Source organism: Pristiophorus japonicus, chromosome 16, assembly GCF_044704955.1.
Source record: "Pristiophorus japonicus isolate sPriJap1 chromosome 16, sPriJap1.hap1, whole genome shotgun sequence".
In the NCBI taxonomy this organism is placed as follows: domain Eukaryota; kingdom Metazoa; phylum Chordata; class Chondrichthyes; family Pristiophoridae; genus Pristiophorus; species Pristiophorus japonicus.
The window spans coordinates 105223064-105247506 of NC_091992.1; the positions used below are offsets into that span (position 1 = coordinate 105223064).

The 24443-nt window shown below is 40.5% G+C and overlaps 1 protein-coding gene across 4 annotated transcripts in view; it reads right to left on the bottom strand.

Annotated features, from left to right (window-relative positions):
• Window positions 1–24443, bottom strand: part of stx8 (syntaxin 8) — a 164460-nt gene that overhangs the window by 116332 nt on the left and 23685 nt on the right. For all 4 annotated transcript variants that reach the window (XR_011587388.1, XR_011587389.1, XM_070858197.1 and 1 more), the window contains exons 5-6: window positions 18396–18520; window positions 15684–15776 (exon numbers count right to left, since the gene is read on the bottom strand). Coding sequence is in view for 2 of the 4 variants with exons in the window: in XM_070858197.1 (XP_070714298.1) it covers window positions 15684–15776; window positions 18396–18520 (218 nt within the window). In the remaining 2 variants the exon portion in view is untranslated. The remainder of the gene's footprint in view (window positions 1–15683; window positions 15777–18395; window positions 18521–24443) is intronic.

Below are 24443 nucleotides of genomic sequence, written 5' to 3' on the forward strand. Positions count from 1 at the left end.
TATATAAATATACATTTTGGAACCACACTTAACGAGACAACTGAACAATGCTGATAAAACTTCCTCTGGCAAAAAAAAATGATGTAGGGGGTTTAGGAAAATCTCTTGAAATAAATAGGTTATCTCTTGAGATAAATTGAAAATATGGCATCGTAATAAAAAGTTGTGTGCAATATCATCAAAATCTTTGGCACCAAGTACTTTCACATATATTTCAATGTTTAATTTCCCTCTGTCCTATGGTTGTGATAGAAATTTTAAAACTTACAAATTTAGAAAAATTCTAAATATTATTGCTGGCCTTCATATTTTGCAACATCAATTATGCACATATGATATATCCTAGGCTGTACTTCACGGGGTGCAATTATTCTTAAAACTTAATAAAAACTGAAGATGTTGTAGTGAGAGGGGTGTTTCGAGATAGACTGAGTGACCTCCTTCATCTGTACTTTGAGAGAATTCTGCAGCACACAGACCTTTTCACAAATCACTGGCTGGATCAGCTAGCTGGCTCACATTACATAACAAGATGTAAGAAAATTAAAGGGTAAACTTGCTTGCATTCCAGTGTTTTACAGCTATCATATGACATAAATAATCATAAATCAATTGAAGAATTTGATAGTACTGTTACAAACAAGTTGGATACACACAGGAAGCCCCATGCTAGAGTCGGGTGCAACAGCTAGAGCATAAGGGGAAGCTAGATAACTTCATGACAAAGAAAGGAATAGAAGGATATAGTGATAGAGTGAGAAGATGGGAGGAGGTTCGTATGGAGCATAAACCTGTTGGGTTGAATGGCCTGTTTCTGTGCTGTAAATTCTATATAATTTTAACAAGATACCTGAACAAATCCATAATATTATTAAGTGTGTCTTGTTTTAGGGACACTTGGGAAAATGCCAACCAGGAATAGGAAGACTGGAAAAATGACAGGAGAGATGCCACATATGGGTGAGTGTAAGTGTTACAAAGCAGAATCATCTTAGTTGTAGCCCTGCATACAAGAATTTTGGAAATTTCCCTTGATCAAAAAATGCCTTTCATTGTTACTAAACACAGAAGCAAGTGAGGAAAACGTGTTACAAATTGACAGAATGATCAGGTGAACATAGCAATACAAATAGGCAGAAATGTATATGAAGGACAAAGAAGTCAAAAGGGGTGAAGAAGTGGGACTGCTGGGCACCTCATAGGGAGTTCCATAATAATGTCTCTGAAACCCAATGAACCCTCAATAAATAAATAAGTACTTAACCAAATGTTATTCAAATAGAAATATTAGTATGACTGTATAGTTACATTTTTGCTTCCATATTATCCTGTTTGGTATGATTGTATCAATAGGAAAAACAACAAAAACTGGCTTGAAAATGAATGGTAGAAAATGAAATGAAACTGAGCCCCACTAAAGCCACGTGCTTGACAGTTAATTCGTGAAAAATTAAAGTAACCTACCACGTATACACTTGTTTTATTTGAAATGTCTTTTGTGGGCCGGCCTATCCAAAGATGCTTGCGAACCGCATGTGCCCCTGGGATACGTGGGCCTGTACGCAGGCCCAGGACCGCAAAGATTCGGAGGCAACAGGTAGAATCATAGAAATTTACAGCACGGTAGGAGGCCATTTCAGCCCATTGTGTGCGGCCGGCAAAGAGCTATCCAGCCTAATCACACTTTCCACTCTTGGTCCGTAGCCCTGTAGATTATAGCACTTCAAATGCACATCCAAGTACTTTTTTAAAGTGGTGAGGGTTTCTGCCTCAACACCCTTGCAGGCAATGAGTTTCATACCCCCACCACCCTCTGGGTGGAGAAATGTCTCCTCATCTCCCCTCTAATCATTCTACCAATTACTTTAAATTTATGCCCCCTGGTTATTGACCCCTCTGCTAAGGGAAATGGGTCCTTCCTATCCACTCTATCGAGGCCCCTCATAATTTTAAACACCTCAATAAGGTCTCCCCTAGCCTCCTCTATTCCAAAGAAAACAAGCCCAGCCTTTCCAATCTTTCCTTATAGCTATAGTTCTCCAGTCCAGGCAACATCCTCGTAAATCTCCTCTGTACCCTCTCTAGTGCAATCACATATTTCCTGTAATGTGGTGACCAGAACTGCACGCAGTACTCTAGCTGTGGCCGAACTAGTGTTTTGTACAGTTCAAGCATAACCTCCCTGCTCTTGTATTCTATGCCTCGGCTAATAAAGGCATATATTCTGTATTCCTTCTTAACCACCTTATCCACCTGGCCTGCTACCTTCAGGGATCTGTGAACATGCACTCCAAGGTCCCCCTGTCCCTCGACACTTCGCAGTGTCCTACAATTTAATGTGTATTCCCTTGTCTTGTTAACTCTCCCCAAATGCATTACCTCACACTTCTCCAGATTGAATTTCATTTGTCACTGTTCTGCCCACAGTTCATTGATATCTTCCAGCAGTCTACAGCTTTCTTCTTCATTATCAACCACACAGCCAATTTTTGTATCATCTGAAAACTTCTTAATCACAAAAAGCAAGGGACCTAGTACTGAGCCATGAGGTACGCCACGAGAAACAGCCTTTCAGTCACAAAAACACCCATCAACCATTACCCTTTGCTTCCTGCCTCTGAGCAAATTTTGGATCCAACTTGCCACTTTGCCCAGGAGCTTTTACTTTCATTATCAGTCGATCATGTGGGACCTTATCAAAAGCCTTGCTAAAATCCATATACACTACATCAAATGCACTAACCTCATCGAACCTCCTTGTTACCTCCTCAAAAAATTCAATCAAGTTAGTCAGACATGAGCTTCCCTTAACAAATCCATACTGACTGTCCTTGATTAATCCGTGTCTTTCTAAATGAAGATTTATCCTGTCCCTCAGAATTTTCTCCAATAATTTTCCCATCACTGAGGTTAGGCTAACTGGCCTATAATTACTCAGTCTATCCCTTTCTCCCTTTTTAAACAAAGGTAAACGTTTGCAATCCTCCAGTCCTCTGGCACCACACCTGTAGCCAAGGAGGATTGGAAAATAATGGTCAGAGCCTCTGTTATTTCCTCTTTTGTTTCTCTTAACAGCCTGGGATACATTTCATCCGGGCCTGGGGATTTATCCATTTTCAAAGCTGCTAAACCTCTTGATACTTCCTCTCCCACTACGTTTATTTCATCTCATATTTCACACGCCTCCACCCTGATTGCAATGTCTGCATCGCCCCTCTCCTTTGTGAAAACAGACGTTAAGTATTCATTAAGAATCATACCCACTTCCTCCACCTCCACATACAGATTACCTTTAAGTCTCTAATAAGCCCTACTCTTTCTTTAGTTATTCTCTTGCTCCTAATGTATTTATAAAAACATCTTTGGGTTTTCCTTGATTGTACTTGCCAAAATGTTTTCATTCCCTCTCTTTGCTTTCCTAATTTTCTTTTTAATTTCACCCCTGCACTTTCTATATTCCTCTAGGGTTTCTGCAGTATTGAGCCCTCGGTATCTGTCATAAGCCTCCCTTCTTCTCTTTATCCTACCCTGCATGCCCTTGACATCCAGGGGGCTCTCGATTTGTTAGTCCCACCCTTTTTCTTTAAGGGAACATACTTGCTCTGAATCCTCAAGATCTCCTTCTGGAATGCCTCCCACTGCTCTGTCACTGAGTTACCTTCCAGTATTTGTTTCCAGTCCACCTTGGCTAACTCACATCTCAGCTTAGTAAAATTGGCTTTCCCCCAATTGAGAATTTTTATTCCTGGCCTATCTTTGTCCTTTTCCATAACTACCCTAAATCTAACTGAATTATGATCAAAATAGTACAAAAATGCTCTTCCACTGATACCCTTTCCACCGACCCAGCTTCATTCCCTAAACTAAATCCAGAACCACCCTCTCCTTTGTTGGGCTTGCTACATACTGGCTAAAAAGTTCTCCTGAATGCATTTTAGGAATTCTGCACCCTCTATACCTTTCACACTTCTTCTATCCCAGTTAATATTAGGGTGGTTGAAATCCCCTACTATTACTGCCCTATAGTTTTTGCACTTCTCAGAAATTTGCCTACATATTTCCTCTTCTATCTCCCTCTGACTGTTTGGGATCTATAGTACACTCCCCAACAGTGTGATCGCCCCTTTTTTCAATTCAATTCAACCCATATGGCCTCATTTGATGATCCTTTTAATATATCATCCCTCTTCACAGCTGTAATTGTTTCTTTAATTAATACTGCAACCCTCTCTATCTTGTCTGAAAACTCTGTAACCAGGAATGTTGAGTTGCCATACCTGCCCTTCTTTCAGCCATGTCTCAGTAATAGCTATAATATCATACTCCCAGGTGTCTATCTATGCTCTCAGCTCATCTGTCTTCTTCCTGAGACCCCTTGCATTGAAGTATATACCATTTAGCCAAACTCCCCTGTTGCCTATTTTCTCTGTTTCCTTTGCCTTCCAAATTCACTTTCTAATTTTCTGCTTTCCAATTCCAGCTTTGCTTCTCTCCCTTCTGAATCTACTCTCAGGTTCCCATCCCCCTGCCAAGCTATTTTAAACCCTCCCCAACAGTGCTAGCAACCCTCCTCCCCCCCACGAGGATATTGGTCCCGGCTCTGTTGAGGTGTAACCCGTCCGGCTTGTACAGGTCCCACTTCCCCCAGAAATGGTCCCAATGCCTCAGGAATCTAAAGCCCTCCCTCCTGCACCATTTCTCAAGCCACGCATTCATCTACTCTTTCCTCCTATTTCTGTACTCACTAACATGTAGCACCGGGAGTAATCCAGAGATTACCACCTTTGAGGTTCTACTTTTGAATCTCTCTCCAGCCTGATGGACCTCATCTCTCTATCTACCTATGTTATTGGTACTGATATGGACCATGACCTCTGGCTGTTCACCCTCCCCCCCTCATAATTTCCTGCAGCTGCTCAGTGACATCCTTGACCCTGGCACCAGAAAGGTGACATACCATCCTGGAGTCACGTCTGCTCCCTGAACTATCAAATCCCCTACCACTATTGTTCTTCCACACTCCTTCCTCCCCCTCTGTTCAGTTGAGCCACCCTTGCTGCTGTGGACTTGGCTCTGGCTGCACTCCCCAGAGGAACCAGTACTCAGAACAGAATACTGGTTAGAGAGCGAGATGCACTCAGGAGACTCCTGCATTACCTGCCTGTTCTTCCTCTTCTGTCTGGCGTCACCCATTCTCTCCCTGCCTGCACACTTTTAAGTTACGGGGAGACCACTTCCTGAAACGTGCTATCCACGAAGCTCTATGCCTCGTGGATGCACTGCAGTGACTCCAGCTGCCGCTCAAGCTCCGAAACACGGAACTCGAGCTTCTCTCGCGGACGGCCCTTCCCGCACACGTGGTCATCCAGGCCATGAGAAGCGTCCAGGACCTTCCCACATGGCACAGGATGTGTATTCCACGGGACTAAGCTGCCCTGCCGTGCCTCTATTTAATAGATTAAGAACTAACTTACCAGAAAGAAACTTAAAACTTTTTTAAAAAACACTCACCAGCTACTCACCAATCAGCTCCTTCCTTTGTGCCTATGTCACTTTTTTTTTTACTCTGACGTCACTTTAGAATTTTGCCTCTCAGGTCCCGCTGCCGCTCCCACTCAAGTCCGCCTCCTCCGATCTCGGGCCTCCTCTGCCGCACTCCTTTTATGGCCGCTCCACCTTCGCTCAGGTCCTGCTGCCGCTCCCACACAGGTCCGCATCCTCGGGTCCGTACTTTTTTTGCAGACTTGAGGCATTCACCCGTGGGCAGTCTCGGACTGCAATTTCACGTCCAATATATTCAGTTGGTGGGATGTCGGAAGGAAAGTCAGACATAATTCAGAGAGCTACAGGAAGACATCAGCAGAGAATCTCAAAAGATAATGATGATACAATACAAGTCTGGAATCCTGGCTACAGGAAGCGAGACTGTCATACAAGATTGATATAAAATAAAAGAAAAAGAAAACCAACGTGTCCATTAGTGCAGTACAATGCATACCATTGATGTTTATTTTTTTCAAATCAAAAACCATGCTGGCTGCTGAAGCTTCAAAATTAATGCCATCTTTCCTACTAGTTGCAAGGAAATCAATACTTTCTTCCTGGAACAGTACTGCTGAGACTAACTTTGGTCGATGGATGAATGGCATTGTGGAAATCTTACAATTCAAACATATACTTATAAAGCATCATCATCATCATAGGCAGTGCCTCAGAATCGAAGAAAACTTGCTTCCACTCTTAAATATTAGTCCTTCGGTTGCTGAACAGTCCAATACGAGAACCACAGTCCCTGTCACAGGTGGGACAGATAGTTGTTGAAGGAAAGGGAGGTTGGGACAGGTTTGCCGCACGCTCTTTCCGCTGCCTGCGCTTGATTTCTGCACGCTCTCGGCGATGAGACTTGAGATGCTCGGCGCCCTCCCGGATGCACTTCCTCCACTTAGGGCGGTCTTTGGCCAGGGACTCCAAGGTGTCAGTGGGGATGTTGCACTTTTTCAGGGAGGCTTTCAGGGTGTCCCTGTAATGTTTCCTCTGCCCACCTTTGGCTCATTTGCCGTGAAGGAGTTCTGAGTCGAGTGCTTGCTTTGGGGGTCTTGTGTCTGGCATGCGAGCGATGTGGCCTGGCCCAGCGGAGCTGGTCCAAGTGTGGTCAGTGCTTCAATGCTGAGGATTTGGCCTGATCGAGGACGCTAATGTTGGTGCATCTGTCCACCCGGGGGATTTGTAGGATCTTGCGGAGGCATCGTTGGTGGTATTTCTCCAGCGACTTGAGGTGTCTACTGTACATGGTGCATATCTCTGAGCCATACAGGAGGGCGGGTATCACTACAGCCCTGTAGACTGTGAGCTTGGTGGCAGTTTTGAGGGCCTGGTCTTCAAACACACTTTTCCTCAGGCGGCCGAAGGCTGCACTGGAGCATTGGAGGCGGTGTTGAGTCTTGTCGTCAATGTCTGCTCTTGTTGATAAGAGGCTCCCGAGGTATGGGAAGAGTAATAACAGATACCAAAATAAGTGCCAGAGTTCTTTTTTGAGGGCAATTCAGAGGCAGTCACTACACACTGGATTATTCTGGAATTGTATCTCCAGAACTGGACTGAGCACGACAGATTCTTGGTTGACAGCTGATATCCATGGGACTAGCTGTTTTCATGTGCAGATGATAACACTGCAGAATGCTAGTGTTTCTATCACTCTGTAATGCACGTCTTTCCAGCCCCACCCTCCAGCAATAGAAGAAAAACGACTGCAGCTCAAACACCATCTAAGATTTTAAAACAATGAAAGTAATCAAAAATGTGGATATTGAGAGATATTTTACACAACACCAGGCCAGCAAGAGAATCAAAGGACATGAAGAAATTTGGGAGAAATGCAGAGTCATTGAATGACAGTCCAAGTATTAATTGAAACCAGCAGGTTATGTGAGAATATCGAAAACACTGAACCACATTTCAGATTCCACTCATTAAATCTGAGACATACCAAATCTACCAGAGACTCGAGACTCTCAATAAGAATGCAGCAGGCATGCTGGCATCTAAGACACAGACTACACATTGCAAGAAACAACTGCTGAAAACTCAATGGCCTTTAAAACAAGTGGCAAAAAATGAATATCAAATGCCAGTTATTGAGCAACTTATAAAGAGAGTAGATTTGTTCCAATTGGAAGAGGACTACAGGCAACATATGCTACTATGATGGTGGAAAGCTAGCCAACAAATCCAGTTTACTTAGGAATTATGGAAAACATTTTGCATTGCAGAAGGGGCATAAAAGTCATCCAACTAAGACAAAGTGGACAGAGGTGGCAAACTGGATATTGTCAATATTCATTTTTAAATTACAAGTTTTAAATGACTTTTCATACAGTCATTTTGAATATGTATGTGTATTATACAACAAAAATCCGAATTGAAACAACCCAATTTTTCAAATCTAAAGGGTGTTCAATCCAGGTAATGACCTTAATACATCTAACCACGATTAAACTGATTAGTTTACACCAATGGCTGTTGTGTGACTAGCAGTGGTGGGTAGAAATTAATTGGATTCAACTTAGAAGATGGAATTAAACCTAACATAGTAAATGACCATTTTAATACAACACTAAAAGTATAATTCCTGCTTCTCATATTCACTTCACAAAAATGTCACATAGTAAAACATTATGCAGTTAAACATAACTGCTTCTGCAGTTAATTGAATAAAAATCATATTTAAATACAAATAGCAAGCTAAGACAACTGGTTCTGATAGAATGCAAAACCAAGTCAGTACATGGCTGTACTGTGAAATATGCAGGTTCAAAGCAACCTATGTCTATGATAATGTTAATACTTATAACCTGCAACACTGAAGCAAATTAATATTAAAAGTTACCTGGAATGTTAATTAATATGAAAAAGATCAATTTCTAACTTTGAAAATACAGTATTGATAAAGGAAAATTATTTGAATTACAGGATCAATGCAAGTCTGGAGCATTAACCACATTGCACAAATTAACCATTTTATAAAAAACTTTTCCAGTAACAGTCATTTTACATTATTCGAGTGATATATATTTTGCATTTCGCTACAATGCATCTTCAAGGGGAACCGGTTGGTGTACTGAGTTGGAAATTGGCTTTTTATCTCTCAGGCCTGCATTCAAACCCAACTCAGGATCACTGGATGCAAGTCTTCTTTCGCTGCTGGCAGTAGATGAAGTGATTTTGGGCAATCTTAACCCCGTTCCTAATGGGTTGGCGACAGGATTCTGCATGGCTGATATAAACGCCAGACCACCAGCAAATAACAGGAGATTTACTCATGAAAAGCAGAATAGTTTTCCTCTATTCCAAGACAAAGTGGCTTACTGTAGGAAAGAATGAGGAATAAAATGGCTTTGTTGGCTCTGAGAAGCACAGGAAAGGGCTCACTTTATCTGACTTGGTACTACATGATGAATCAGTTCGGTACAAGGATGAGAGGAGGCTGCACTCCTCACCACTGTTGTCCCTATCCTTGGAGAGTGCTCACAAAATAAATAAATCGGAATCTTACCAACTTTTACAGTATCAGCTGTGGCTCAGTGTGTAGCACTCTTGCCTCTGAGTCAAAAGGTTGTGGATTCAAATTCCACTCCAGGGACTTGAGCACAAAGATCTAGGCTGACACTCCAGTACAGCGCTGAGGGAACGCTGCACTGTTGGAGGTGCCATCTTTCGGATGAGATGTTAACCCGAGGCCGTCTGCTCTCTCAAGTGGACGTAAAAGATCCCATGGCACTATTTTGAAGAAGAGCAGGGGAGATATCCCCGATGTCTTGGCCAATATTTATCCCTATTATCTGATCATTATCACATTGTTGTTTGTGGGAGCTTGCTGGTGCGCAAATTGGCTGCTGCGTTTCCTACATTACAAATTGGCTGCTGCGTTTCCTACATTACAAATTGGCTGCTGCGTTTCCTACATTACAAATTGGCTGCTGCGTTTCCTACATTACAAATTGGCTGCTGCGTTTCCTACATTACAAATTGGCTGCTGCGTTTCCTACATTACAATTACTGCGCAGCCCCCGGCCTGCGAGCATCATCGGAGCAGGCCGAGGAGTGGAAGGAGCAGCGTGGCCGCCTGGCCTAGCAGTCTGCGCAGCCCCTGGCCTGCGAGCACCATCGGAGCAGGCCGGGGAGGAGGAGTAGCAGCACGTGCTGGAGCAGGAGGGCAATGGCAGTGAAAAGGGACGTCATCAAGGTCCAGGTCAGTGATTGGAGCGTGGGCAGGTCCTGCAGCAGCGGCGAGATCAGGGCGAAGGAGCGGCGAGAGATTGTAGAGGGATGTGATCGGGGCCCAGGAGAGGCATGAGTTCGGGTCCCAGAAGAGGCGAAGGCCCAGGGGCAGCACGGGCCAGCCCACACTGCGAGATGTGTGTGCACTGGGTCCGTGCAGCAGAGCTGGTCTCTAGTCATCTTGGTTAACCCTTGCTACTGGACCAAGTCCTTGCTCTGTCAAGCCCGTGTGGTGGCTGGTATGCAACGGTCAACACATGTTACAAAAATCCATGCACAGGCATCTTCCACCCTTCAACATATAATTCGGGACCTGGAATATTAGGTCTTTCATTGAAACACCTTGTGAACCTTTTGACGTGGAAGCCAGTCATCCTCGATTCGAGGGACTGCCTATGATGATGATGACAACATTGGCTGTAAAACGCTTTGGTCATCTGGTGGCTATGAAAGATGCTATATAAATCCAAGTCTGCCTTTCTTTTCAACCCAAAAGCAAAGCAAAAAAAAAAAAAACAATTTACAGGAAAAAGCAATATAATTTTACATAACAAGGGAAGAGTTATGCTATTTTTGAGTCAAAGGCTTTAAAATTCCTGTACCTTCAGTCACTTCCAATTGCTTCATAAACTGTTCTTTGTGCAGTCCTAAAGCTGCACTATGTATGAGTTTACATTGAAGCAGGGGAAAAGGAATGGTAGAATATAAATTGATATTGTTTCAGTGCAAAATATGACTTGCAATGTATTGTTTTACTAACTAATGCTTTCCATACTTATAGTACACTCTAACTCAGACAACATAGTTCTGATGAAACTCTACTGAAAAGGAAATGGCTTGTATTTTTTAATAATTATATGAATCTAATTTTACATCTGTTTTAATGAAGCATGAGAATTTTTTTTTTTTTACCAGTTTTGGCATACATCTCAAAAAGCAAATTTTCTTTGCAAATTACCTCATTACTCACAAATATTAGGAAAAACACAGATGGCCTGTTGCTCAGCAACAAAACAATAATTAACAATGGACAATGCTTTAGCCCCTAATAGAACACAATAAACAGGTTAATGAAACTGTGCCAATGTGAAATTTCAAGAATAGAACAAAATCAGGGTTATTGCTAAACTGAAGCAGTTCACCAGCCCTGGGTGTTTGTGATCGGCAATGACATCATACTAGGAAACAAAGATTCTGCCAGATTCTAAACCAACTCATTTATTTCCTGAAAGTTAATCTCTACATACAGTGTCTCAATGGATTTGGCATTTGCAAATGTCTGGCTATGTCAATTAGGGTCTTATACATGCAAATGTCTGGCTTTCATTATATTCGTCGCATTTGCCTGCAAACAACAATCTTGAACATATTCGAAGGTTTTACTCAACTTGCATGTCAATACATGGGCTCTGCCCAAACTAAGGGTTCTAAATTTGTTCGAAAGGAAATATCGGCAGAAATCAAGTAAACAGAGCTTGTAAAATGTCTACACTGGTTTATGTAACAGGCATAATTAATAATAATTAGCATGCAGTTCTCGACACTTGGATTCAAACAGCTCTTTAAATAATTTGGCAGAAGTAGAGTCCAAATAGAATTAATATTACAACAGTAAAGCTCATGATTTAATCACTTTATTTTTTTTAATAGAAACATAGAAACATAGAAAATAGGTGCAGGAGTAGGCCATTCGGCCCTTCTAGCCTGCACCACCATTCAATGAGTTCATGGCTGAACATGCAACTTCAGTACCCACTTCCTGCTTTCTCGCCATACCCCTTGATCCCCCTAGTAGTAAGGACTTCATCTAACTCCCTTTTGAATATATTTAGTGAATTGGCCTCAACAACTTCCTGTGGTAGAGAATTCCACTCTCTGGGTGAAGAAGTTTCTCCTCATCTCGGTCCTAAATGGCTTACCCCTTATCCTTAGACTGTGACCCCTGGTTCTGGACTTCCCCAACATTGGGAACATTCTTCCTGCATCTAACCTGTCTAAACCCGTCAGAATTTTAAACGTTTCTATGAGGTCCCCTCTCATTCTTCTGAACTCCAGCGAATACAAGCCCAGTTGATCCAGTCTTTCTTGATAGGTCAGTCCCACCATCCCGGGAATCAGTCTGGTGAATCTTCGCTGCACTCCCTCAATAGCAAGAATGTCCTTCCTTAAGTTAGGAGACCAAAACTGTACACAATACTCCAGGTGTGGCCTCACCAAGGCCCTGTACAACTGTATAACACCGCCCTGCCCCTGTACTCAAATCCCCTCGCTATGAAGGCCAACATGCCATTTGCTTTCTTAACCGCCTGCTGTACCTGCATGCCAACCTTCAATGACTGATGTACCATGACACCCAGGTCTCGTTGCACCTCCCCTTTTCCTAATCTGTCACCATTCAGATAATAGTCTGTCTCTCTGTTTTTACCACCAAAGTGGATAACCTCACATTTATCCACATTATACTTCATCTGCCATGCAGTTGCCCACTCACCTAACCTATCCAAGTCACTCTGCAGCCTCATAGCATCCTCCTCGCAGCTCACACTGCCACCCAACTTAATGTCATCCGCAAATTTGGAGATAATACATTTAATCCCCTCGTCTAAATCATTAATGTACAATGTAAACAGCTGGGGCCCCAGCACAGAACCTTGCGGTACCCCACTAGTCACTGCCTGCCATTCTGAAAAGTACCCATTTACTCCTGTCTGACAACTAGTTCTCAATCCACGTTAGCACACTACCCCCAATCCCATGTGCTTTAACTTTGCACATTAATCTCTTGTGTGGGACCTTGTCGAAAGCCTTCTGAAAGTCGAAATATACCACATCAACTGGTTCTCCTTTGTCCACTTTACTGGAAACATCCTCAAAAAATGAGGTGCAAGAGCACCTCAGCTGAATCCACTCCCCTGCACCTTTCCCTGTAGCCCTGCAGAACAACTTTCTTTCAGGTCCTTATCCATCTCCCTTTTGAAAGCCATGATTGAATCTGTTTCCACTACCATGGCAGAATTTTATTATTCATGTTATATTAACATACAATAGCAAATGTTTATGTCCACCAAAAAAAACTGTCTTTTCTATCCATTGACTATAAATAGGTGAAAACCCAGGCTCTCTGCTCAATATGTGGAGAACATAGCCTAGCAATACTTTGCAATAGCAACCACACTGAAATACTGCTAGGACTTCATTTTTTAATGAACTTTTATTGTTTTTTGAACAAGTACTGGAATAGTGCTGTACATTTCTAAAGTGGTGCTTACCAGTTGCGCATTGAATCATAGAATGGTTACAGCATGGAAGGCCATTCGGCCCATCGAGCCCATGCCAGCTCTCTGCAAGAGCACCTCAGCTGAACCCACTCCCCTGCACCTTTCCCTGTAGCCCTGCAGAACAACTTTCTTTCAGGTCCTTATCCATCTCCCTTTTGAAAGCCATGATTGAATCTGTTTCCACTACCATGGTAGAATTTTATTATTCATGTTATATTAACATACAATAGCAAGATGTTGTTGGCACTACTCATGGGAATGGAAGGATATGCCACATAGAATATACCTGTATTACAGGGGTCACAGATTAACGGCCAAATTGAATTTTTATTTAATTGTATATTGCGGAAGTGATGATTATTTTAAAGGTTCAAATTATAGAACTATGACCTTATTTTTCTGAACATTGTAAATCAGTGACCTTGATGATTATTGTATTGTTTGTAGCAATGCACTCAATGTTATCCCTTACTTTAAAAAATGTGTCCAGTATACACAGCAAAATGGTAGGAAAGATATCTGCAGTTGCAGTTAAATAGGAGAAATGTAGCAGTACCAGGAAGCCGGGAGGGTGGTCATTGGTTTGACAGTGTTGGGAAAGTAGACCTGCAAGCACTGGGAGGCATCTGGCAATAGTAGGAGGGGAATGCTTGGTGTGGCAATTATGGAAGTGTGGCATTAGCGTGCCAGAGCAGAGGAAAGTGGATCCCAGGGTTTGATACCATAGAAAAGGGTCTGAGAGCATTCTGGGAGAGAGGGTGTCATGAGATATGGAAATAATGGAAGGGTCTGTCAGGGTGTGGAAGCATTGGAATGGTGCGTTGAGGATTTGAGAGCAATGGGAGGGAAATGGTAGGGTTTGGAACCAGCAGATAGTATGCCGAAGTCTAATATAATTGGTGAAGGGAGGGTTACTGGGTGTGATGGGTACTGGGAGGGGTCATGGAGACTGGGACCATTGGCAAGGGACCTGGGGTGCATCAGTACTGGGAAGGAGGGATCGAGAGTCTGGGAAGATTGGGGAGATATGTTTCGGAAGATTTGGGGTGGGGTGGGGTGGGGTGGGGTGGGGGGGGGGGGTGTTGGAAACTATCTTGGGAGGGAAGGTCTGAGGTCTGACAATGTTGCAGAAGAGAGGTAGTAAACCTTTATGAAATCACCCCCCCACTCCCCCAAAAAATTTTCCAGTCGTTTCAGTGCTGAGGTGACAACCAATTCTTCGTTGTTGTAAGCCTACAGAATGGCAACTGCACCTTAGTGAATCGACAACAGTGCCACCTAGTGGCAGAATGTCTCACAGGGAATTATATAAGGATGTTTACATACAGATTTTCATTACAAATGTTTGCACAGGATTTTCAATGTTGAATGTTAACATAAAAGGTGTGACTCAGAACTGTGACAAAGGTTTTGGAGACAAAGTGTTTGCCCTATTCAAGATTTGTAACAATTATCGTCATCTACGGTTATAAACTAGATGCTCTTCAAAACATTGGCCCAGATTTTACGTGCGAAAACTCGGGACTTGCGATCTTTCAGGTTTCTGCTGCACAGATCATACGCATACGCTGAAAATTGACATTCGCTGGCACAGAAACTACTGCCCAACGAATACCCACCAAACCCTTACACCTGGTAAAAGCAGGCGTAAGGCCTTCTTTTACCAGCGTAAGGATTTAAATAAATGTTAAAATAAAACATTTTCAATCATTTAATCATTCCCTTACATTTAAAATTAGTTTAGATTAGTTTAAATTTAGTTTTCAAAAAAATTACATTTTTATTTTGTGTTTAATTAAATGGTATTCTAATTCATTTTGAACCTGTGATAATTTATTTTTCTTTCAGTGTTGTGAAAATGTATTTTTTTAGGGGATTCCTGTTATGCTTATGGGGATTCTGTACGTAAATGGAATCCCAAGCATAATAGGAATCCCCTTTTGTCATTGGTTGGCCTGGCCCATGTGATCCAAGGGACGCTTGCGAACCACATGCGTCCCTGGGTTACGTGGGTCTGTCCCATATGCCTGTAGGCCCAGTAGCACAAGTGTTCGAAGGTCTGGAGCCATCAGGTATGTGCAGAGTTTCACTGCGGTTCGGAGGGGTTCACCTGCCACAAGAGATCGACCGCAATTTCCACCCCAGTAAGGCTGCCATTATACACCTTTCTGAGTAGCCTTTACATATCATATGAAGGGGGTTATTTTAGCATGTTGATGCAGTCTGATAGAACTCCAACATGCTGTGCCATTGAGTGGTATGTCGCAGTAAGATGTCCAAGACCCCTAATATAGGACGTCCCCAAATTCAACCTTAAATGAGGAGACTGGAAGCTTTCCTATAAAGAGGAAAAGGAATTAGAAACAGAGCGCAAGATATCCTAGGCTCTTCTTGAGAACTTCATGAAAAAGGTGTCCAGAAACGTTCCTGGTATGGTGAGACAATGAACAAAAGCTTTAAAGATAATATATCAAAAACAAGAGTACAATATAATGACGGTAGTCATCATGAATGGTGCAACACAACAAGAATGGACTGACCAGCCAAAGCAAGTTACCCAGATTTACATAACAAGGCATATATTAGAATAACACAAATGTACCATCTCCTACAATAAAAAAGTCTTACCATTTTGTTCTTCTAGTTCATTTCCTATATCTTGACCCATTTGTTTCTGTCTGGCTATCACTGTTACCAGAGCATCCAGTCCTGCATCTTGCTCTGAATTTAGAAAAAGGAAAATAAAAGCAAAGTAAATTAACTCATCAACAGGGGAAATAGACTGAACATTTTGTTCTCCCAGAATTCTGCTTAGAGTTTGTTTTTGTTCATATTTAATAATTAAAAAAAAAGAAATCACATTTTTAGTTTTTGCCCAACAGGACCTCCCACGCCTTTAACTGTCAAGGCAGTCAGCATTACCGACTTCACAATCTTTGACCAAATGTGACAAGTCATTACAGACCAGGTCCTCTCTCTACCTTCCACACCTCTGGAGCCCAAAGACTGAACGATCACTGTCCTGAGACTCTTTGTACAATGCTCAATCCTGAGATAACAAAATTCATTAAAGCAACAGCCAAGCTCTGGCATGCAAACCTTGTTAAGCCAGTGCTGCAAGCAGAAAGCAAAAGATAATCTATATTTAATGCATTGCTAACTGTCAATATTGTCTCTATTTCACACTTTCAATGTATATATCTAATAGAAAATATATAAAATGGCTATTCAAACTGATGTGGTTTTTAATTAAAAAATAATGACAAACCATTTCTGTATTAAAAATAAATTTATAATAATCAGGTTTCTTTTTGACTCATCAATGGCACCAGAGTTCTGAATGTTAGAATTCTTCATTCCACAGCTCTTGTATTTTGGACTACATTATCAAGGCACTCATTAGTACAGATTTTGACTGTATTGTTATATTTTGGCTTTGATGTTAATGACAGGCTTGAATGTTTCCAGTGAGACATAGCTGCTGAAGTGTAGTTATTGAAAAAAAACACTATTAAGGCTCTTCACCAATGTTCCCTCTAATTTTTTTTTCCAAGCGCGGGCCCTTTAACTGGCTGCGCAGCCCATTCAAATTTTCACGCATGCACAATTATTCCCATTGAAAAGCCGTTGAACGGCCTGCTCGGGACCTCCAGACCGCTGCCTGACCGCACAGCTTAGCAGGAACATTGCTCCTCACATTTATTAACCACATTGTTAAATCCTGAAATGGACATCTCGTACAACAACTCTATCAAACAGTACACTACATTAAATAAAATGGACAAACTGGAAAACATTATGACAAATAAAACTCTGGATTAAGTGCCATCAGCAATTCTATTGTGAATAGCTGCATAGTTCTACTGTGTCTACAGGTGTGACACCAGTATGAGCCTGAATGTAGTATAAGTTGGCAGCACCAACTTATATTGCCTGCTCCACACTGGCTTGAAATCCAAGAACAGTATAGCTCTGTACATGCATTTTAAACACAAGCACAGAGCTGTGCAATATCCAACTGTGACTAATATTTTTAATGTTGGTAAAGAGTGGATAGGAGATCCAGCTTATTTCTAACATTAAAACTTTAAATACGGTTTTGCAGAGTGCCTGAACACATTTTAAGATTTTAATTTTGATATATTAAAGTTAGTTTCCCATGGGTTGAAGTTATACTGCAATTGGTGTGGCGCCAATGCACTGAGACTACCTCAATTAGTCTTATTCGCAACACTAAATTACAAACTGACATTTGGCTGCAGTTATGCTGTACATTTTGCATTTCTGTGTGCTATGAATGTCCTCAAATGGTCATTACTTCAGCTTAGTTGTTCTCGGTATCTATCTAGATGCAAGATACTTGCACCTTCCAGATAATCCAATCTAAATGCATTAGGGCGATGAAATCTAATTGTTCAGCTTCTTTGGGAACAGCTGCCACCTAGTGAGTCATTACAGAACGTCAGATCTAAGATCTGCAAAAGCTCATCATTATGAATTACTTCATTATTCTTGCAAATGAGTCAAATAGTCTGGAAACTAATTTTCCAAATGGTTTCCTTCAATTGTAATTAGTTTACCTAGATCAGATTAAAACCTAAATCAGCTCCGGTAGTTATTAGCATTTATTCTTTGTGACATATTCAAATTGTGCATTGCATACTTCTGCAGTGACATGCCTACTAAATGAATTTAGAACTCATGTCAGGTCAAAACACATAACCTATTGCTGCATATTTATAGTTTACAATCAACATATGGCTTGAAAATATATTGGACTTATAATGTAGGACATCACGATATAGTGGGCATGATTTTACAAGATTAATTTAACAAAGGATAACAGGAAAAATCATTATCTTGTACTATTCAACATGTGTGTGTTCCCCTGGCCTCATTACTTTCAAAAGTAAGGCCACAAATACTCATTCTTTAGATTTTAACAGGAACCTCAAAATGAGTTTTAAATAAATGTCATTTTCTTGTATTACTGAGAGTTTATCATTTAAATTAATGTTCAGTTTATAATTTTTAATGTATAACCTATTACCATTTACATTTTTATTGTAATGTTTTATTTCACCTCATGAGTGATTATAGAGTAAAAGTCATAAAATATTAAAATGATTTCTTGGATGTCTTCTGTTAAAAGCATTACAACTTCAAAATTATCTTTATTCAAGCTGTATTTCATTAAAACTAATGGGAAACTTCACGCTGACTAATATCTTTAATATTCGTAGTGACCAAATATGCAAGGAGGGCTTGGTATATCTTCAGAACTTCTTCAAGCAAAACACTCAATTTAAGAACATGACCTTGCATGAAGATGGGTTTTACCTTGTATGATCCTCTGTTGTTGATGTTTGATCTCACCAAAATCAAGCCCCTTAGTCTCTTCTGGTTCCTCCATTAACCAAGGATTGGTGGGACCAGTCCTTGAATCCCCACTCATAAGGCTGGACCTGAAAGTTAAAAGCTTCATTGATTATTTTAACTTTGTAATGCAAGGATCGAAGTATTGAAGCATTTTATATTGCTTGCAACTAATTGCATGCAGTACAAAATGTATAACTTCCAACAAAGACAATAGTGAGTTAATATCTTCCTCACAAGTGAATGTAAATTCTGTATTCCAGATTCAAATTAAGTACTTAAAATGTCAAAGTATATTGTGCGAAACATTTTTTTTCAGGGAATGACACACAGTGATAGGAAAACAAAACACAGACGAGAGAGAAAACAGTTTGGAACAAAAACTGAGTGTAAACTTAAAAAGAATGCCATATGGCTAATACAAGAAATGCCATAAATAGCACTACAAAGGGTATGAGAAAATGCAATGAAGAAAACATGATGACTGAAACTGTAAAAGAGCAAAGACACAGCCAGTATTCAGGTCACACACAAGTTGGCCATTTGTTAGATACAACAGTAATTTCAATTTCAAGTAAGGTCTCATCTAAGGAATTAACTTAATTTGGTTATTCAAACATAGAAGATCTAGTCACTATTTAATCATGCTAAGAGTTCTTATTTATTGAACAGCCAAAAGTGAATCGAGGTTCAGTGAGAGTGATGGCAGGTATTATAGGCCAATGCATTAAACCAAATGTTTTTCAAATTATCGAAAGAGTACTGATAATCTTTGGAGAACAATTTACATCAACGAATGGTTCATCTTGTTTACATAAAAATCTTCACAGTTTGGCATGTGCATCAAAGAATTTTGGTGCTGACAAGAAATCTTAAACTCGATCTGTAAGCAAACCTAGTGGCAACGTAAGTAGAAAATTCCCAGTAATTCATGTTCAGTGAATGACTGATTTCTGTTAGTTGTTTTTAAATGTAATAACATGCCCGTCGGCTGGTTAAATGTGAGTATTCCACAACGACGATAGAATATTGTGGAAAATGACTTGTAGATGATTCAATTCACAGGCAGAAACTATAAACAGGATTAAGTTTAGTATTTAAAGCAATCACCTATACAAGCAAAATTTGAATACGAGGTCCATTCAGTGAAAGTGCCCATTGCTTAGAGATTTCACTCTACATCACAGCAAAGAGAATTTTTAAAATGCCTTTCTTACAAACTTTACTCCAGTTTCTGCAGTTTGTCTGGTACTTGGTGCTTCAGCAGAAAAAGGCAAGATTGCAAAATGTATAAACGATGAGTAAGTTAAATAGGTAAAGTACAACAATTCAAAGTGCTGATAAGCATGTGCAATGGCTTCTTGTTCCCATATATCTCGGAAAAACCCTAACAATATATACAGTCAATTTCAAGTTAAGGACTGCATATTATAATGAAAGCAATTAGCAGCAATCTGCATCACTGTCTTTTCCCTAACAACCTGTTAGAAATCCATCTAAAGTCATGACAAATATCACCTGATAACAGTAATCCTTATGACATGTTTGGTAACTGTTCTGCAGTAAACACCATTCTACTTCCTTTTTTCTCTCTGATCTTACTAGGCTTTGCTTTAGCAGTGTAAAGATTAAAGCTTATCCAATTAGCCTCCCGCTGATTTTGCCATGTTAATCACCTAAATCTTTGGAATGGTCACAGAGCAGTGGAGTGTGTAGATGATTTCTGATTTTTTTTTGTGATCAGCTTTAACTAATTATAAGGCTTTGAGATTTGCTCAAACAGAAAAGACGAGAGGAATGGAATCAGAGAGCTGTGTCGCTGTCTAATAACTAGCAGCTAATCTTCCATGGACTATTGTTTCACTGCAAATTCTTTCCAGAAAAAAAAACTTTCCAAGTGTCTCTGATAACTCAACCGCAGCTTTTTTCTGACACAGGCCACATATTAAGTTTTACTGTTGCTTTACGAGATAAAAGTCAGCAAGACTGACTGCATCACAACTGCCTAATCATATGACAGCATTTGGCATAATTACCAAATGGAATTCTTTATAAAAGTTGCTCTATATATGAAAAAAAATGTGAACAGCTATTTTAAGTGGCAATAGCACGCAAGAATTTTTCGGAAGCGGATATAAGCTCAGTGAACAGTAGTAAAATGTAAACTATGAGTCATTATATCACCTCCAGGACTTGCTGATTTTCACAACAGTTGCTGCTAAATTCGTGATTAATTGAACAAAAAGTTCTACTAAATGAAATATTTGAGCTTCTGCCAGTTTTAACCAGAATGAATTAATCTCCTATAGTTTAATTTATTAGTTTAACTTTTGACAAATCTCCAGATGTTCACCACATTCAGCGAAAAACCCCAGAACAAATTTCCAATTGGTACACTCTATTTGGCTGACCTAAGATTGGCTGTGTTTCTCCAATTGTCCTTTGCCACCGAGTAAATTACACAGCATATTAAATAAATAAATCTGCTCATTAATATTACAGCATTCTTTGCGGAAGGCTGCATAACTTCAGGATAAGCATAATTACCCTTCACAACGGTCATTCAACAGCAATCAGGAGTGGGATTGCTTCTTGATTAGGTATCAAAATAGATGAACAGACTCAATCTTGAGTCAACAATTTGGAATGTCCTGATTTGAACATTAAAGATTTCACTATCCCATCTTCAGGAAAACATTATCCAAAATAACGGGCCATTACTGATCTATCTTGAGTAAAACAAGGATATAAGGGACTCCACTATCAAAGCACAGCTACAATAAGATTAGACCACATGAGTACTTCACTAATGTACCATGAAACTAGTTCAGTAAAAGCTATTGACCGAGTAGTGCGATAGGTTAGACCTGGACCTTTCACCTCTGGGATATGGGTTCAAATCCAGTCCAGAATGATGGGATAAGTTTCCTCTCTCTAAGTTGTGAGGGTAACTCTGTGAAATGAGATTGGGCAATGTCAATCCAGTCCATAGCAGACATGGGTTTATAGCACAACACTGCCCCTAATTCCTGGCTAATTAGCAAACTTACTCACACTACAGCATGGTTGGTAAAGCACTTTGGTGCAGTAGGGGGTGTTCTTCTGAGGACTCCATCAGTTTTTACTCTACATCTAACCTGTTACATCTAATGTGGGAGTACTTGATATCAAGACTGGGTGTATGACATTGAACACAAAAATAGCTATTATCAATAACCAGAGACTTCTTAGAGAAATTCCAATCTGTTACCATTATGATAACTTGCTGAAACAAAGCTATCATTTAATTAACATTTCCAGTCACTCAAACACACTCGTCCATTAGTCTAAAAATGTTCTTCATTGTTGGATTGAAAGAACTCAGATGCTACAAATCCTGTTCCTTTTTCTTTAAAGTGCTAACATAAATCTTTGTGAAACACAATGGGGTAAGATGTCCCTCGTGCACATGTAAAAAAATCAAACAGGTTCTTTATAAGTACATTATGATTTTGTTACACATAAATGCCCAAAGCAAATCTTCCCTTAATAATGCAGCATCTCATCCAATGCAGCATCCTGTACTATCCTTCTGTCACTAACACAATCAAGAACACTTGTTTAGATCAAAATGGCATGAGACCAGTTGACATCCTCATATCTCAATTGGGCAGTCAACAAAAGCAAGCAACAATTCTTGCTACATGCGGACATAGACAAGAGAGGAGTGGGGGAGAAGAAATAGTATAAATATGCATGTCCATGTTCATATATTAATAGCACCTTTGATTAATAGCACTGATGGTTCTTTCTTTGATAATTAAAATTCAAAACAAAGATTATTTAACCCTAGCTGGAAGAATAATTTGAATTATTGGATTTATCCTGATTGGTTGCTGTTTATGTCGATCGCAGCCCCATCCCTCATCAGTGAGGCTTCAAATTCCGTTAAAATGTTTCTGTTGTGAAAAAAGTGAACCATACTTGGGATTTAAAGGACTGTTTTTGAATAAAATCTTGGAAATTGCATAAACAATGAACTTTGAAATATTTTTTGTTTATTTTTGTTTGTGGAAATTTATGTTTATTCTAAGTTAGCAAACATAATAATAGTTGCCTAAGGCAGGAGCTTGATGATGAGAGGGAAAGTGGTGGGGGTGGCGTCTGTTGAAAGTGTCTGTGAACTGGTCAATATGAGGGACACCGATTGTGCTGAGCACAGTTCGGTGCCATTCTCCTTCAAGGTTGCTGGAACCTGCTCCCCCCACCCTCCCCCCAGCCCCCATACACACTTTCCCAGCACCTCTTCCCTAGACCACAGGTGCCTTGCTCCAAGACACACTAACAAAACTCCACCTTGCAGACTGCCCTCCCAGTGCTCACAATTCCCGAGACCACCCTCCCAATGATTCCACACCTCAGGATCCTCCCTTTACAAAGTTCGGAGTTCTTTTGAGTGTGCTCCCAGTGATCCCAGCACCTATCCCACTGCTTCCTGAATGCTATCGACAATGCTTCTAGACCTCCATCCTCTCGTATGGTGCCCTCAGAACCAATTACTTTCCTTCTAGATCCGATTGGACCCTTTCCCTGTGCTCCCAGATTCTAATGTGCCCCAATCTTGATAAATCAGTATCCTTTATAACACTACTTGGCGTAACACCTCTGTTCTCACAAAACCTCAAACTTATCATGAACAACACCATGGAAATTCAGCTAGTATAGCTATACATTAAAAATCTTATGTGTGCACTTCTTGTCTGCAAAATCTTATTTTATATTGCCATATTTTTGTCACACGTCAGTTTTTTGCATTATAAATTTATATTTCCGTAATTATAATCGAGGTCCCCTATGGAAGCCAATAATGTTGTAAAAGCTTTACAGATGCACTCACTTCCTGTCTAGTACAAGCTTTAAGTCATCCCTCTTAATATCTCCTTCTTTGGCTTGGCATCCATTTTTGTCTGACCACGCTTCTGTGAAGTGTCTTGGCACGTCTTTCTATGTTAAAGGTATTATATAAGTGCAATTTATTATTGTTGAAATTACATTTTCATTTCAATGTGTACGTGGGCTGCACCACGATTCCATTTTCTACACGATCCCATTTTCTACACGATCCTTTCTTGTGGCTCTTTATAATGAGATTGAAATTCAGTGTCAATTAGTGTTTAGTTATGGCCATTTTTCTTCTGTTGATTAATAGCCTGTTAAAAGAGGAATGAGGCTGCACAGACTCATTTGACTTTCACATTAGTCTTGGCTGACTTTGAACACAAAGTAAAAAGATGTGTTCTATCCCATGAATCACCCAATCTCCTTTCACTTACATATGTGCTCATAAAGAGGTTAATGTCGGATAACAAAGACAAATAACAAACTCTTTGTTTTGTTGTTTTCTAATAAGTTAAATATGCATCATTGGATCAGATCTAAACATGCAGGTTAATGTTCCAAATTTCCCAAAGGATTCACATCAAAGCAACTTAACAAAACGAATGATGGAATATTCAAATCCCGCAGGTGATGTTTGTACACAGTATAACAATATCTTTATAGCCACTCCATATATTGAGCACTCTCAGCCTCAGAATCCGTAGAACTTTGCAGTCAAGCATCAGGCCCCTGACCACACTAATTCATATCACATTCACGATTTCCAAAGAGACAACAGAACTGGAGAATATATTAAATTTCAGGTTGGCTCAATGGAAGCATTTTCACCTTTTTTAAAATTCGTTCCGGGATGTGGGCGTCGTTAGCAAGGCCAGCATTTATTGCCCATCCCTGATTGCCCTAGAGAAGCTGGTGGTGAGCTGCCATCTTGAACCGCTGCAGTCCTTGTAGTGAAGGTACTCCCACAGTGCTGTTAGTAAGGGAGTTCCAGGATTTTGACCCAGCGACAATGAAGGAACCATGATATATTTCCAAGTCAGGATGGTGTGTGACTTTGAGGGGAACTTGCAAGTGATGGTGTTCCCAGGTGCTTGTTGCCCTTGTCCCTCTAGGTGGTAGAGGTCGCGGGTTTGG